Source organism: Vanessa atalanta, chromosome 6, assembly GCF_905147765.1.
Source record: "Vanessa atalanta chromosome 6, ilVanAtal1.2, whole genome shotgun sequence".
Lineage (NCBI taxonomy): Eukaryota > Metazoa > Arthropoda > Insecta > Lepidoptera > Nymphalidae > Vanessa > Vanessa atalanta.
The window spans coordinates 6,453,485-6,468,289 of NC_061876.1; the positions used below are offsets into that span (position 1 = coordinate 6,453,485).

Sequence of the window (14,805 nt, forward strand, 5' to 3'; positions counted from 1 at the left end):
TATATGTTAGTAGTAGTGGGATATTTATTATATATAATCGTAGGTACATATCTTGCGTAACATCTGGCGTAGTTCTGAAACCTCTTTTGAAACTCTGTGTATCTTTGATTTTTTTTTTTTTTGCTAACTATAACAATTATAGTTGGCAAACTAGCTGTAAGCTCATCTGTTGGAAAGTGACTACCACCGCCCATGGACATATGCAACATGGACTTGCGGGTGCGTTGCCGGCCTTTAAGAAATGAGTACGCTCTTTTCTTGAAGGTTCCCAAGTCGTATCGGTCGGTAGTCGGTCTGCACTTAAATGATGGTCAAAGTCAAAATTGAATAAAGTATATTTTTGTATATATAATTAAGTAAAGAAAAATAAATTTCGATTATTTAAATTGTGTCGTTTAAGCCATTAATAAGGAAAAGCAAATTAATTTAAGATTTTTGACTATGTATATTTACCTAACCAAAAGTAGCAAAGTTAATATGGTCGGCAAATAAACATTATTATAAATATACCTTCTTATATTTGCCAAAACTACAAAGTATATCTTATTATGGGCACTTTACAAGTTAAGGATTGAAATCAATGATTTTTTGCCTCCCTGCTGCCTCAAGTACTGATCCCTTTTAAAATATTAGAGTTTTAATATAATAATAAATTTATAGTCTATATTTCTATACCAATATTATAAATGTTTGCCTTTTGCTCTTTCACGACCAAACTAATGAACCGAATTTCATGAAATTTTGTATAAAGCAAGCTTGAACTCCAAGGAAGTACTTCCTTAAAGTTTAAGCTTGCTTCATACTTTAAACTACTCCAGGCATCAAGCTACTATTTATGCCTGACAGTTCACGACCAACACCTAAAACGAGGGCTAAGCTGCAGGTGATAACTAGTGTTAAAAAATTATGATAGCATAATACTCCGATCCCTAACGCTTAAACTATGTAGAATATAGAGTGTAGAAATGTACGGAGAAGTATCTTTATATATCAAAAATTACCCTTTAAATGTATTAATTTATATGGCGTTAAAAGGGACGTGCTGATATTCGGTAGAATAAAATAAATTTAAAGAGAGAAAGTTAAATATCCACCTTCAAAAGAACGTCCTCAAAATCTGTTAAATAAATTTCAAAATGATAGTTAATAAACAAAATAAAATAAAATTGTAGTTACTTAAGATTACCTACATAAGTTTAATTAAAGTACTAAAAATAACAATAACAATTCGTCCATGGGACGACACGAGACGCTATACACACTCTCGCGTACGTGTTGCCATAACATTAGGTATAGGCAGGCGGTAACAGATGCGGCATGTATCATTCAAAGAAAAGTGACTCTTAAAGCTTAGTCACTACAAAAATATATTAAAGCTGGTCTATGTAAATATTTACAAGTGATTGAAATTATCTATTCAGTAGACATAATTGATATAAATAAATAGACATTCAAATTTAAATTAAAATACTACCCTATCTTATATGTATATACAATTCTACAATATGCCCAAATAATATATTGTAATAATACTGACACGACTGTACTGTTAAGAGAAGAACTTTTTTTTGTGTACAATAGAGTAAGTTTAAAAGATAACACATTCATTATGAAGTTGGCCTAAAAGTGTAAATTTATAAATACACTCTTTATTTAACTTAAAAAATTTAAAACATGTTAAGTATTTTTTTATCTGTTTCATGACGACCATGTTTTACAACAGAAGGCAATAATGAATCAACAAATGATTTCTGTATAATCTGTATTTAAGACTGACAGGCCTGACAGCTAGGTCAGTCAACATAGAACTTATGAGATTTTCGTAGTCTTAATTGTATATGTTTGTACTCAAGATTATATAAATTATGCCGAAAAATAAAGGAAAAGGTGGTAAAAACAGAAGGAGGGGAAAGAACGAAAATGAAACAGAAAAACGTGAGTTAGTCTTTAAAGAAGACGGACAGGAATACGCCCAAGTCACAAAGATGCTCGGTAATGGCCGCTTAGAGGCCATGTGCTTTGATGGCATAAAACGTCTATGCCACATCAGAGGAAAGTTAAGAAAAAAAGTCTGGATAAACCAGGGAGATATTATATTAATTGGTTTACGAGATTATCAAGACGCAAAAGCGGATGTCATCCTCAAATATACCCCTGACGAGGCAAGGAATCTGAAAACGTATGGAGAATTCCCTGAAACTGTACGCATCAATGAGACTGTAGTGTATTCTGTTGATGGTCTGGATGAAGATATTGAATTTGGTGATGAAGTAAGCTCAGAAGACGAAGCTGATACTGTTGATAATATATAAGTAATTTTTATATGTCTAACATACAGTAAGTCAATGTAAATTTATTTTCCGTTATGAATAAACTGAATTTGTGATTTTGATATTTGTTCTCAAAATTACATGTAGTCTTACACCTTAAGAAATGTCTAGATTATTTAGACACCCAGTATTGTCATAAATTTAACAGTAAAAAAACAACAATTAAAATAATACAATTATTTATTTAAATAAAATGTAAAAAAATATCTCTACATCATAGCAAAATAATAGATATCTTGCACAACATTCCTTGATCCATTAAGTCACCTTTGTCACATAAAATTGTAAGGAATGTATATAATAAATTAATAAATGTAGAAATTTGTTTTTATTTGATTACATTTATTGTTAACCATAACACAACACTTATTCGCTGAGGTTGTTGAACTTGTTAACTATAAGACATGGATATTTTCTATTTAACAGTACTGTAATGTACTAAAATTGACAGCGTAAAATAATTGGCTAAGTTTACCAAATTCCACTAGTTTAGCTTATTGGTAGAAGTGATTTTGTTTTTATTATAGTAATTAACAAACAGCCTTTACTATAACATATACCGAGCTAACTATCATTGCCCCCTGTATCTTTTTAACTTCCCAAATGTGCTGTGTTATTGATAATAAAATTATTTAGACTTTTGAGAGTTTAATAAGGGACCATGTATGGTACTCATAATTAAATTCAAAAATGATTCATGTATTATACACTTTGCTTTTTCTCAAATGTGTATTTATTTTGTCACAAAAACCTTTCAAAAACCATTTATGGATGCAATGGTGTAGCTGTTTAAAAAAAAACAAAGTAGTGCATGAGACAGTGTACTATCCTTTAATAATCACAAAGTTATTTTCTTAAGGACCTTATTCCTTCAGACAAATAATTTGATTTTTATATTTCTGACTGCTAAATTCATATATGTAATAATATTTTAAAAGTCTAAAACATTCAGTTTTGTTAATTCATTTGCTTTAGTTTGTTAAATTTTTAAATGTTAATTTTATTGTTATTTATTACTGTCTTATTCAATAAGTGTGTAATTGATTTGATTCATATTACATACATACATTAACAGCCTGTTAATTTCCCACTGCTGGGCTAAGGCCTCCTCTCCCTTGGAGGAGGTTTGGAGCATATTCCACCTAGCTGCTCTAATGCGGGTAGGTGGAATACACATGTGGTAGAATTTATTCAATTAGACATTAATATATGATTGGTAAACCTCAGATGTAACAAAAAAGAATTGATCTATTTATATTAAGATTATATTAGTCTTCTATTAAGTACTATAAAATATTGGTTTTAGTTTATTATTCATATATCATTTGTTTGTTTTAATTTATTGTGTCGGAATATGTGATAAAATATAAACTGTACCAAATGTTTAAAAAACATTGGCAGTCACATTTTTCATACAAATATGATTCAATTATTAGCCTTAATTAGTTTAATACATTTATGTACTTATAAAACAGTTACACATAATTGAGCCTCTTTAATCTTTGGCATCACAGGTGTTTGACACATTCTGGTATCTTAATGCCACATTGATCTTATTGATTTTATAGGGCCGCTCGAGGTCCTGGATGAAAGCCCGTAAAGGTCGGGTCATGAAATTTTTGTCCCATTATTTTAGTAGTAAGCCGAAGTTAGTATAGTTTACATTCCTGTACCTCCCACACAATAGAATATACTGCCGTTGGTCCTGCCAGGGTCGGATTAAGCAAGAAGGCCCTAACGGTTTCCTATCCTTTCCCCTATCTATTTTCTAGGGGAAATGTAAGTCTCGAGACCCTATTTCTATATTCTCGGGGACAGGTTATCCAATAGGTCGACAAACAACGTAATTTAAGGTTAGAATTACAATATTTATTTTTGCTAATATCTCAGGAACGGAGCATTTTAAGTTAGAGGTCAGACCGAGAAGACCAATTAGAGTTACGGGTCGGGCTTTCTTAAACAATTTTAAAAAAAGGGGAGTAAAACAATTTACCTTTTCTATGAACGGAAGATGAATTTACCGCTGATGGAACAGAACCGTTTAGTAAAGTGGCTAGGCGTTTAATTAGATGGCTGATTATATTTGCCTGCGACATATATATAATGATTTTTAATGGTCTCAATACATTTCAAAATAAAATAAAAATTACAATATTTATTCCTTCCTATACTTTTAATTATATTTACTCGCTAAGAAAAAAGTTTTATTGTTATGTACCTTCTCTGAAACTCTGAATTTTTCCGCTGCAAAAATAAAAAACATTGTAGAGCTACAACTTTGAGTTAATACTTTAATATTTTTGTTGATGAATTCAGAATATTACATACTTAGTTACTACTATGCTTTTACATTATTATTTAAATAAGTTTTTTTTCACAATACATTACAAACACCAGGTTTATTTTAAAGCTCCTAGACGTAAAGCATTATAAACTAGCAAGCAATCACCACCGACGACACAGCTTTGAGCTTACTAGGATTTGGTACAAGAACTCAGGATTCATGAATTTCAAATTGTGATCAAGAAGGAATAAACGTTGAAAATTTGAAACATCGGGGAGGAATAAAACCGACAAACATTAATAACCTTAACTTTTTAATGTAATATCTTAAACTTATATGATAATGGAAACTTTAATTAAAATACAATCCAAATATTTGTCCGTTTTACCTACACTAGCAAAAAGTGTAGTTTCGAGTTACCGAATACCAAATCGTTTTACCATTGAAAATAGTGAAATCAAAAGTGAGGTTTACAAAATAATATAGCTAATTGTAAATTGGTTTAAATAAAATAAAAGGTTTAAGTAAAAACAACCTCTCATTAGCATTCTAAAACTCTTATACGATTAATGTTAATTTTTATTTTGTGGAGATAAAAATTTTGGATGCCTAAATAAAGCCAGTAATTAAAACACAGATTATATTTACATTTTGATTCAATTTTTTCTTTAATTTTAATTTTGAAGTTAAAAGTAACAAATATATAAAAACATGGTTTTGCTCGTGTTATTTAAATAACAAATAAAATATATTAAATATGTTGCAACAAACTAGTTATATTGGTAATGTTGTAGCATAATTATTTGGTTGTATAAAATTTTATAAATTAATGTTTCAGATATTTTTAATATGTCTATGTTATTATTTAGGATAGTTTGAAGATAATTACCCTTTTCTTTGAAGAGAAGATATTTTGACTGTATCATCCAGTTCGCTGATTGATCGGCGCAGTTTACTAAAAATGCTCGTTTTTTAATTGAATTGTTTATCAATTTTTCAGTAATAAAATTATGTGGAGCATCCTATTTGTAAATTTGTTTTCACTTATGCCTTATTTATCAATTTCGCATAATAAAAAGCATCTTTATTATTTTACTTATTAATTAACTGTTTTATTCACAAATCCTACATTATATATTTATAAAGATTCAGGCAATAGAGTTAATCAAAATATAATTATATTATTCAAATTTCCTACAATTGTACTACCCATTCCATACAACTTCCATAATATTTTATGCTTTTTATCGAATGTGGATGGGTGGCCTTATTATTTGTCGGCTTAGTGTTACATGTTATGAAAAAACAATATGTATTAAACGAAATAGTTAATAATTTTGGAAGGTTGCCAGCTTGCCACCGCCATATTGAATTTTGTTGTGCTTCGGTAGAAAACATTGTGAGCACGTGGATTGTTGGTATTTTAGTTATTGAGCGAAATTTGTTAGTAGTATATATCAGTTAACTTGTATTTTGCTCATTTTGGTTTTCTTATTTAAGAAGTGTTTATATTCGCACTTGGATTAATAAAGTAAGTACTTAAACTTCCTTTTTGCCGGTAACAATTCCAGATTTGGATCACAGGGTCGGCTCCGGACTAGGTCATACAAATAAATTCTATTAAATTTCAATATCAAAATGAATAATTGGCGATATCTATATTTTTTTAATTTCATCTCTCGTAGACAGATTTTTGGCATACAAAAAATTGCGTAACCTTTCATTTTATAATTCGGTACTAAATGCTTACGTGTTGTCCGTGAAGGTTTCCACACTGCTCGTGACCCTCACGGGGCAACGTAACATGTTTTAAAAAAGGAACTACTGGCACATGGTTCTTAGCTACAAAGCATGGTTGAGAAAGTAATGTATACGTGTCTCGTTACTGTCACGCAGAGATTGATAGGACAACTTTTACATTTATAGACCATGCGTGCTTTTATTTCCGTATGGCATTGGCCGGCTTAAGAACTTGGTGCAGCGTGTTGTATATCTCTTAATAATCCTAAATGAAGTGTGTTAATCAATTTGCATTTATATTACATTTGTTTTGTGTACACAACAGTGACTACAAAACAATAACTCAAGGCTTACAAAACATAATGGATATAACTTCTTTAAGTTCTTTTATATGAATTTATATTTAAGTAAGTCATGTTGTCTTATCTATTATCACCTTTTGGTCACAATCTCGGGTTAGGAAGTTGTTATCAGTGTATAAAAAAAATGAGGACAACAACACAAACATTTAACAGATTTTTATGACATAGTTAAAGGCTTCGTTTTATTCTATTTCTAATTGTTAATATTTTTTAATTTAGGTCCAATAGAATCAATAATAATGAAATTAATTAAAAAAAAAATAAGCAATAAAATTTTGTTATAGTTTGCTGGTAAAAGTGGCTTATTACAATGGCACCTTGTCGTCAGCTACTTATGTGGTCAGTCCCATCAATAGCTGTTTTATTGGGAATTTTTTGGTTCAAGAAAAAGAGGGAGTACGCAAAATCTGACCCCGGTGGAAGAGAAAGGATAAAAAGCTTAAGAGATGAATTAGCAGAGGCTTTAAATGCTGAAGCTGAAATAATTAAATCTTCCCCAATATGCAAAATTGAACGTTCCCTCATAAAGTCTTCACCTATAGATATTATTCCAAATGGCAGTGGATCCCAAAGATCCTCTCCACTTGAACTGACTGATGAGGAAGTGGACCTAGAGATAGAAAAAATAATTAAAAAGAAATCTCTAGAAAAAGAGAAGAAGATGTCTTTAACTTCAGATAAAAAAATAGATGACCTTAGTCTCAGAAATGATTGCATTATTGTCAAAGATTCTCAATCTAATCTCTATGCCTCTTTTAAAACTGAAGTAAGAAACAACACTATTGATAATGTTAGTACTCAAAGCTCCAATGATGGGGATGCTAATTATTTAACAGAAGATGTGTCTATTTATTCTGAGAATAACACTTCACAGCCAGGTAGTGTTATATCAGTAGCTGTAGTATCTGATAATAATGGAACCGAGGAGAAAACTATAGCTGACAATGAAGACTTACATGTTAATGAAAGTAATGATAATGTAGTTGAAGAATCTAGTAATTGTAATGAACCTAGTGAAAGTGCTAATAGGTTCTCAGTACCACAAAACAGAAGAATTTCAGAAAGAGATTCGGCCAATCACAGTCCTGTCGATCCAATGCTGGCTAGTCCATCTATGTGTCACTTCTCAGACAGTCATAGCGAGGTAAGTGAGATTATATTTTAGAGTAATATAATTATCGTAGGTGAATAATATTGAAATATATCTAACAAGTATTATATTAAATATCTTTTTACTTTTTAGGGTTCAAGTGACAGTGGAAAAGGATGTTCTGAAGCAGCCAGTCCACCTCCTGCAAATATTAACATAGTCACTTCTGAGACTGGGTTGCGAATACACCAATTTATAATCCCACAAACTTTGGTTGGTCTGTTAATAGGAAAATATGGTTCATTTGTAACCAAAATTAAAGCAAAAACTGGTGCAACAGTTTATGTAAGAAGACATCCAGATTTAGTCAAACAAAAAATTTGCGCAGTTGAAGGTATTTTTTGAGTCTATTTAAAACAAAATATTTTTTATTAAGTGGTATCACTACTTAATTAATAATTTTTGGTTTGTCCTGTAGGTACTGAACCTGAAATTGAAGCAGCTTTAGAAATGATAAAAGAAAAATTCCCTGAAAAAAGATTCCCGAACTTTACTACCCAAGAAATTAGTGCTGAATTATATCAAAGACTGACTCCTTTAGTACCAGAATTTCTTCAAGTAAGTTGACCAAAGATTTTAATTGATGTTTACCACATTTATGGGAGATTTTTATATTCTTTTTTTTCAGTTTCAGTGTTTAAATTATCTGATTTTCATGTTAAGTGCTAAAATGCTCTCATGCTAATTTAAAAGTAGCATTTTTATTATTAGTGTTATTTAAATTAATAAACTACTTAATTCATAAATATCCAAATTCAGTATTCTATTTTACTAAGAAAATGTTTATGTTATTTGTATAATTATGATTAAATTAATGAATGTAAGTTTATCAGTCCATCAGTAAATATGAAACTGAATTATACATTAGAAATATTTCCTTTTTTAAATTGCACACAAATTAGTAAATGTTCTTTGTTTAGAAACTTATGTGCATGATTATGAACAGTATGATTCAAAAAAATGTGCACAAATCTGTAAAAATGATGTCATTGAAAAATATTTATCTATTATTAAATATTTGTATTTAAAGGACAAAAAAATACGAAATAAGTTAGTTTTTGAAATATTTATTTAACAATTTGTCATTCAAAAATTATTCTTAATTCGAAATAGCACAGTATCTGCTTGTTTTTGCTTTAGTAATAATAATAATATTTATTTATTTTTATACTCAAGAAAATCATTTCGAGAAACATATGACACACATTAAATTTCTCTTATGTAATCATAATGATTCAATGTTTTCAAACCTCTTATGACATTAAATTTGCTGGTTCTATCCTTGACGGGCGAACCTTGACACAATTTTTAGTGATAAAAGTCACATAACTCAAAAAAGTTGCAGTAAATGTCGCCCTATTTGCCTTGATTTCGGATGGGCTAAAATAAAATCTTGATCGTGATTTTCTTAGCACTTAATATATAACATGACGTTGGTACCTATCCAATTACTTAGTTTTAATACATATTTAACATTTTAAACAATATTCTCTGTCTGGAACTACTGCTTATTAACTATAATGCGTCAATTACTAAAATGTTGTATATTTTACATTAAAAAATAGCTTCTATAAAAATCTTTCACAAATTGTTGCCTGCTAAAACTATAACTTAAAGTTTGTTTCTCAAGTTCATATTTATCTAATAAAAATATCTAAGTATGACTTGTAATACAAGTATAATCGTACAATATCGTATGTCTCTAAATTATATACTATCTAGGAAAATAAAAAGATTTTACAAATGTAATTTTTTATTGATATATTAAAGTTAGCGAACATTGTATGCTAAAAATATTAGTTGCAGCTCGTGGAGTCTGTGAACAATGACACAATAATGACGTGCCTGGTGAGTGCGGGGCACTTCTTCCTACAACAGCCGCTGCACCCCACCTTCCCCTCCCTGCACGCGCTGCACCGCCTCATGGCCGCCACTTACCAGAATCCGGACGTGCCGGCGTTGCCGCGGCCAGTGAAAGGTGAACTACTTACACTAACCTTTACATAAACATATCTGCTAATTATTATTAATTTTAATTTTTGTTAATAATTTCATACATTTATGAAATTTGTTTTAAAAAAGAGTTTTGTTATGTTTCTTTAATGGTAGCTCATTTTACTGTGAAATATTTATTTTATATTGCGAAATTATGCTCGTATTGAATTGAATTTTATATTGAAGTTTTCAATAAAAAATAACACACACACACACACACACACATTTACAAAGAAACTATCGTTAACCCCAAATATCTATCGTTCCTAAAGAGATTCTCGCTTATATTTTTTTCATAAAAATGGTGTCACAGAAGCCTGTATAGGATTCATTTTTAACTAAATTTCAAATGTGTTTTTTATAAGATTTTAATATGGTTCAAAAGCAAAACACCGTTACTTTTATCGAGTTCGGCTTTTGCTCATTTATAGAGCAAATTAAATTTAAGCTAAGCTACGTTTTAAAATCTTCAATAAATCTGTTTTTTGTTAAAATCACTAAATCAATTGTCATGAAACAGTGATGATTCCATGATATATTCAATTCAGTCAATAATATTCAAGAATTCCAATAAGATCGACGTAATTATTATATATATATATATATATATATATACTTTTTTTTAATTCATTGCATTCGTGCAAAACCAGAGCCGTTCGCTGGTATTAAATATAATATAATATTAAGAATATACAGCATTGTAATAACTGGTAATAATAAGTAATAATAAATGTTTTATTTTTAATAGAGGGTTCTATCTGCGCTGCACCAACTGAAAACAACTGGTACCGCGCGCAAATCATATCTACATCGGAGGAGAATGACACATCTGTAGTGAAGTTGGTTGACTTTGGCGGCTACCTCACCGTTGACAACGACCAGCTCAAGCAGATTCGTTCAGACTTTATGACACTGCCCTTCCAGGCAACGGAGGCTCTACTAGCTTTTGTCAAACCTGCCAATGATGGTTAATTTCTCAATATTTTTGCTTTTCTCAATACTTTTTCTTAATGACATAATTGAACATTACTTTTTCATAATTGGACATTACTTATCGCTATTGCCTATTTTATCTATCTTTTTATTTTTGTAAATATTAAATGTCTAATAACCAAAAATCAGTCTGCATTCTGTTCTAAAAAAAATAATATAATTAAATTTAAATGAATTCTAAATATATATCGTTTTACTTTTCCATTGCTGCATTAACACATAATAAAAAATATGCCCCCAGAAAGAATTTTAAGATAACTTAACATAATTATTTCATAACTAAGATTAGATCGCTAAATTAAATTTCATTATATACTAAATTTCGAAAATATTTAATGCTTGTTTGTTGCGTCCTATTGTAAACATTTTCAAAAACTAATTATCCGATGTTTAGAGGCTGAATGGAGCGGCGAGGCGCTGCGCATTATGGCGGGGCTGACGGCGGGGCAGTTGCTGCACGCACAGGTCGCCGGCTACGACGAGGCGGGCCTGCCGCTTGTGCACCTCTACCTCACCATCAACCCGCAGGTATGCTTTACACATCTCTATTTGCAATAATTTTAAACGCTAACATACTAGATTCTGTGCATAAACTATTAGTAAAATTTAAAACAATTTGTGGTCAATATGTTTTGTCTTCTTTCATCTTTATAAAGTTTGAAAAATGTTCACTAGAAAATACTACTGAACAGATTACAATAATCTATTAAGATTAGATAAAAATAATAATTATGTAATATTATAAAAATATTTTCAATCTAGGATACCCAATTTATTCAAGAAAATAATATAATTTATCATCATACTATAAGAAAAAACTTGGTTATAAAATTACGTTTAAAAAAACAAAATTGTGATGACATTCAGATTATCTAACAGGTGTTATTTTTGTTTGCAGCAAGTAATATTTTTAAATAGAGAGTTGGTGGACCGCGGCCTGGCGGAGTGGGATATCCCACCGGACTCGTGAGCGCCGTTCTCAGCCATCATGCCGACGAATAATATGAGATTGCATTTCTTTTCTCAAAGCCACTATATGGAGCCAACTCATTGGTAGGCGAGGAAAAGTGATCTTGCATTATGAGTCGCGTACATCTTACGTTCCTCAGTTGGATTGGCACTCGTCGAGTAAATTAAACTATTCTCCGTGATCTATCGCATCTTGTTGTGAACATTATGAAATAGCAACTTATTTCATACGTTATATTTATATTTTAGTGTTGACTCGTTTCGATACAAGAATGATAACTATCGACTGCTGTATATCGTTACTAGTTCATATATCTGTGGACAGATTTATTTATGTCTAAACTCCCACAAATTACACTTAAAAGTATAATACGCTTATGAATGAACATTTTATAGTAACGACAAATACTGTCTCATAGGTAAATTAGTAGTTATTATTTGGCGCTTACGTAAGTTTATAATATTTTTGCGTTTTATAGAACATTTTGTTGTAATCTTATTAAGAGTTGGTCAGGATGCTCATTATAATACATAATAGCACTGCCATTTGCATTTTATTACAATTTGTATCATTGATTGATTCAATATTTATATAGTAATTTTTCATGTGCGCAGTGCCAATGAAAATCATAAAAAATTGACCTGATTTTATGTCATATTGTCTCGTCGATTTCGCCTTGGATGGTGGCCTTTTAAGATAAAGGATTCCTAAAAATTTTCAGTACTGAATTGTATATTTTAGAATATTAGTTGTCAATTAAAATATAAATGACTTTGTAAATTTTGAATATTCGATTGCGTGTGCGTAATAGTACGAAACAGTTGTTATTTGCATAAATTAGTTGACTGCGATTATTGTACACTTATTTGTGCAAAGTTAGTATTAAATATAAATTATTGTTAAATATAATTGTAAACTAAAAAGTACAATGTAGCATTGAATGTTTGTTTTGCGCCGCGTATATTTGGGGTAATTCAATGAGATTCATAAACTTCAATTTGTACAGATTAAGTGACCTTTGTTACATAAATGTATTCACAAACAACTTGACGTACAAGTTTACGTTACTTAATTTTATGATATTGCTGTTTGGGAGTAAATGGGTAAATTTTTATGTTGTAATGAGCATGTATTATATGAGCAATATTCCTGACTTAAATATAGTGGTAATGTACATAATAGAATGTTTAAGTAGTTACTAAAAGAAATTTGATATTTGTTTGAAAAATTAATTCAGTATTTTTTAAATGTCGGATAAATTAGGCGTTATAGTGATTTTATTTTGTATGCAATGGCATAGTGAACTTGGCAGGCAGTTAATTAGGTTAGATGATTTTTTTAAATAGTTTAGCATCAAGCTTCATGCGATGTTGCTATTACCAAGACTTTAATTTCAAGTTAAAATTGTTCACTACCATAGTTCACAAATTGAATTGCTGATATCAGAGTGTGAATTGATAATAATGTAGCTGGCTCTCCGTTTGCATTTTGTTGTCGTCCTTACTGTACTGTATATAAACTAATATATTTGCGGTTAAATCAATAAAATGTCGTTTTAAAAATAATATAATTTTATTTATCAATAAAACCTCCATTCATAGTTATCCTACTATTTATACAATAACTAGTTGTCCTTGCCGTCTTCATTTAGATTAAATATTTTTTTTTACAGATAGTTTGTAACCAATGATAACATTCGCAAGCCAATCTATTCCCCAGTACTGTGATGATACATTGAGAGTTTATTCAAATATGTATATCGTAATATTTTCCGAAACTACCATCACATAGTCATCACTGCTAGTGATTACACACAATTTATTAATACTGAATGACAATTAAATTAAACTTTTGATCGTTTAAATATATATTTTTTTACTTCAATGGCTACAAATTATCTAAAAGATACGTCGGTTATTTTAATATAATTTATTTCAATAGGATTAGGAATATAGTAACAATTTTCTGTATTTATTTTCTAAAAGTAATTTATTTTACATTCACCAAAAAGGCGACCTTACCGGGCAAGGCTAAGCTATATTACCGGACAAAGTTATTAATTTTTTGGAGATGCTGAAAACTGATAAATTAGATATGCACATATGTGATTTATTTCTAACTCTGTTCTGCGTGGTTTCATTCGTCTTAAACCTTACTGATTGGTCCCCGTGGGTTGTAGCGTGACTTTACGTTGTTAGGGTCAGATTTAGAGTCTCTATGGCAAAAAAGAAGTGAAGGCTTCTAATTGTTTTTTAAATAAATACAGAACAATTTTGAGTCGTGTCTTTAATTAATTTATTGCAAAACCAATCTAACTCATTTTTTCAAAGAATAGAAGGAGGATAACCTGAAGACGCCTGGAACGATATAGAAAATTATTATTTTTTCTAAGAGATGATACTTCCTAGGTGATCACATGATCATCAGATAAGAATCGGAGAAATCGAAGAATCTCTTCAAATTGAGTCAGAGTGTTTTCATTATGATTTGTAAAATAAATTAAATTTATAGGTTTGGGTAGGAAATAATATAATGTAAATGTAACCAATTAGTTATTGCTATTTAGTATCTTGGTGTTTCTTTTTTAATTTATTTAAACTTAATTGGATATTTTTCTTTTATGTCATCTTGTGCTGGGCATTGCTAGAAATTATTGAAAAGAAAGCTGCATGAGTGCGCGATAGCCTGCCGATATGTGTATATATTCTACAAAGCCTTATACTTTCTCAAAAATTAAAGACAGCCTTAGCCCATTAGTAGGACGTTTACAGGCGGTCCTAGCCTTTTATACAAATATGTTGACCAGGTCATAAGTAATATACAAAATTATTCTGTTAAATAATACAATATTCAAATATTATCAAATATATTCAAATGAGAACTTCCCATCTTGTATTTAAAAAAAAAATAAAATTATTAAACAATTGTTTTCTATTTTTAAATTTCTCATACGTATACCCTTGAGAAAAAATAATAAAAAA

The 14,805-nt window shown here is 30.0% G+C and overlaps 2 protein-coding genes across 3 annotated transcripts; both read left to right on the top strand.

The window, feature by feature from the left end:
• The first annotated feature begins 1,771 nt into the window (after nt 1–1,771).
• On the top strand, nt 1,772–2,470 carry LOC125064540 (eukaryotic translation initiation factor 1A, X-chromosomal). The gene has a single exon (XM_047671638.1). The coding sequence runs from the start codon at nt 1,866–1,868 to the stop codon at nt 2,310–2,312; it is 447 nt and encodes a 148-aa protein (XP_047527594.1). The 5' UTR covers nt 1,772–1,865; the 3' UTR covers nt 2,313–2,470.
• A 3,501-nt stretch (nt 2,471–5,971) lies between these two features.
• On the top strand, nt 5,972–13,395 carry LOC125064584 (A-kinase anchor protein 1, mitochondrial). Of its 2 annotated transcripts, none has more exons than XM_047671703.1 (8): nt 5,972–6,145; nt 7,001–7,860; nt 7,960–8,200; nt 8,285–8,424; nt 9,667–9,844; nt 10,610–10,828; nt 11,249–11,382; nt 11,753–13,395. In XM_047671703.1, exons 2-8 carry the CDS (start codon nt 7,027–7,029, stop codon nt 11,822–11,824), a joined length of 1,818 nt encoding a protein of 605 aa, XP_047527659.1. In that variant the 5' UTR covers nt 5,972–6,145; nt 7,001–7,026; the 3' UTR covers nt 11,825–13,395. The 2 variants fall into 2 exon arrangements, with proteins under 2 accessions (XP_047527659.1, XP_047527660.1); XM_047671704.1 differs by having other exon boundaries at nt 9,673–9,844.
• The last annotated feature ends 1,410 nt before the right edge of the window (nt 13,396–14,805 follow it).

What these genes read in the sequence shown, in the direction of transcription:
- LOC125064540 (XM_047671638.1), top strand. Translation starts at nt 1,866, where the DNA reads ATGCCGAAAAATAAAGGAAAAGGTGGTAAAAACAGAAGGAGGGGAAAG.
- LOC125064584 (XM_047671703.1), top strand. Translation starts at nt 7,027, where the DNA reads ATGGCACCTTGTCGTCAGCTACTTATGTGGTCAGTCCCATCAATAGCT. An exon ending in TCTCAGACAGTCATAGCGAG is followed by an intron (nt 7,861 to 7,959) that starts GTAAGTGAGATT and finishes TTTACTTTTTAG; the next exon opens with GGTTCAAGTGACAGTGGAAA. An exon ending in TAGTACCAGAATTTCTTCAA is followed by an intron (nt 8,425 to 9,666) that starts GTAAGTTGACCA and finishes TAAAAATATTAG; the next exon opens with TTGCAGCTCGTGGAGTCTGT.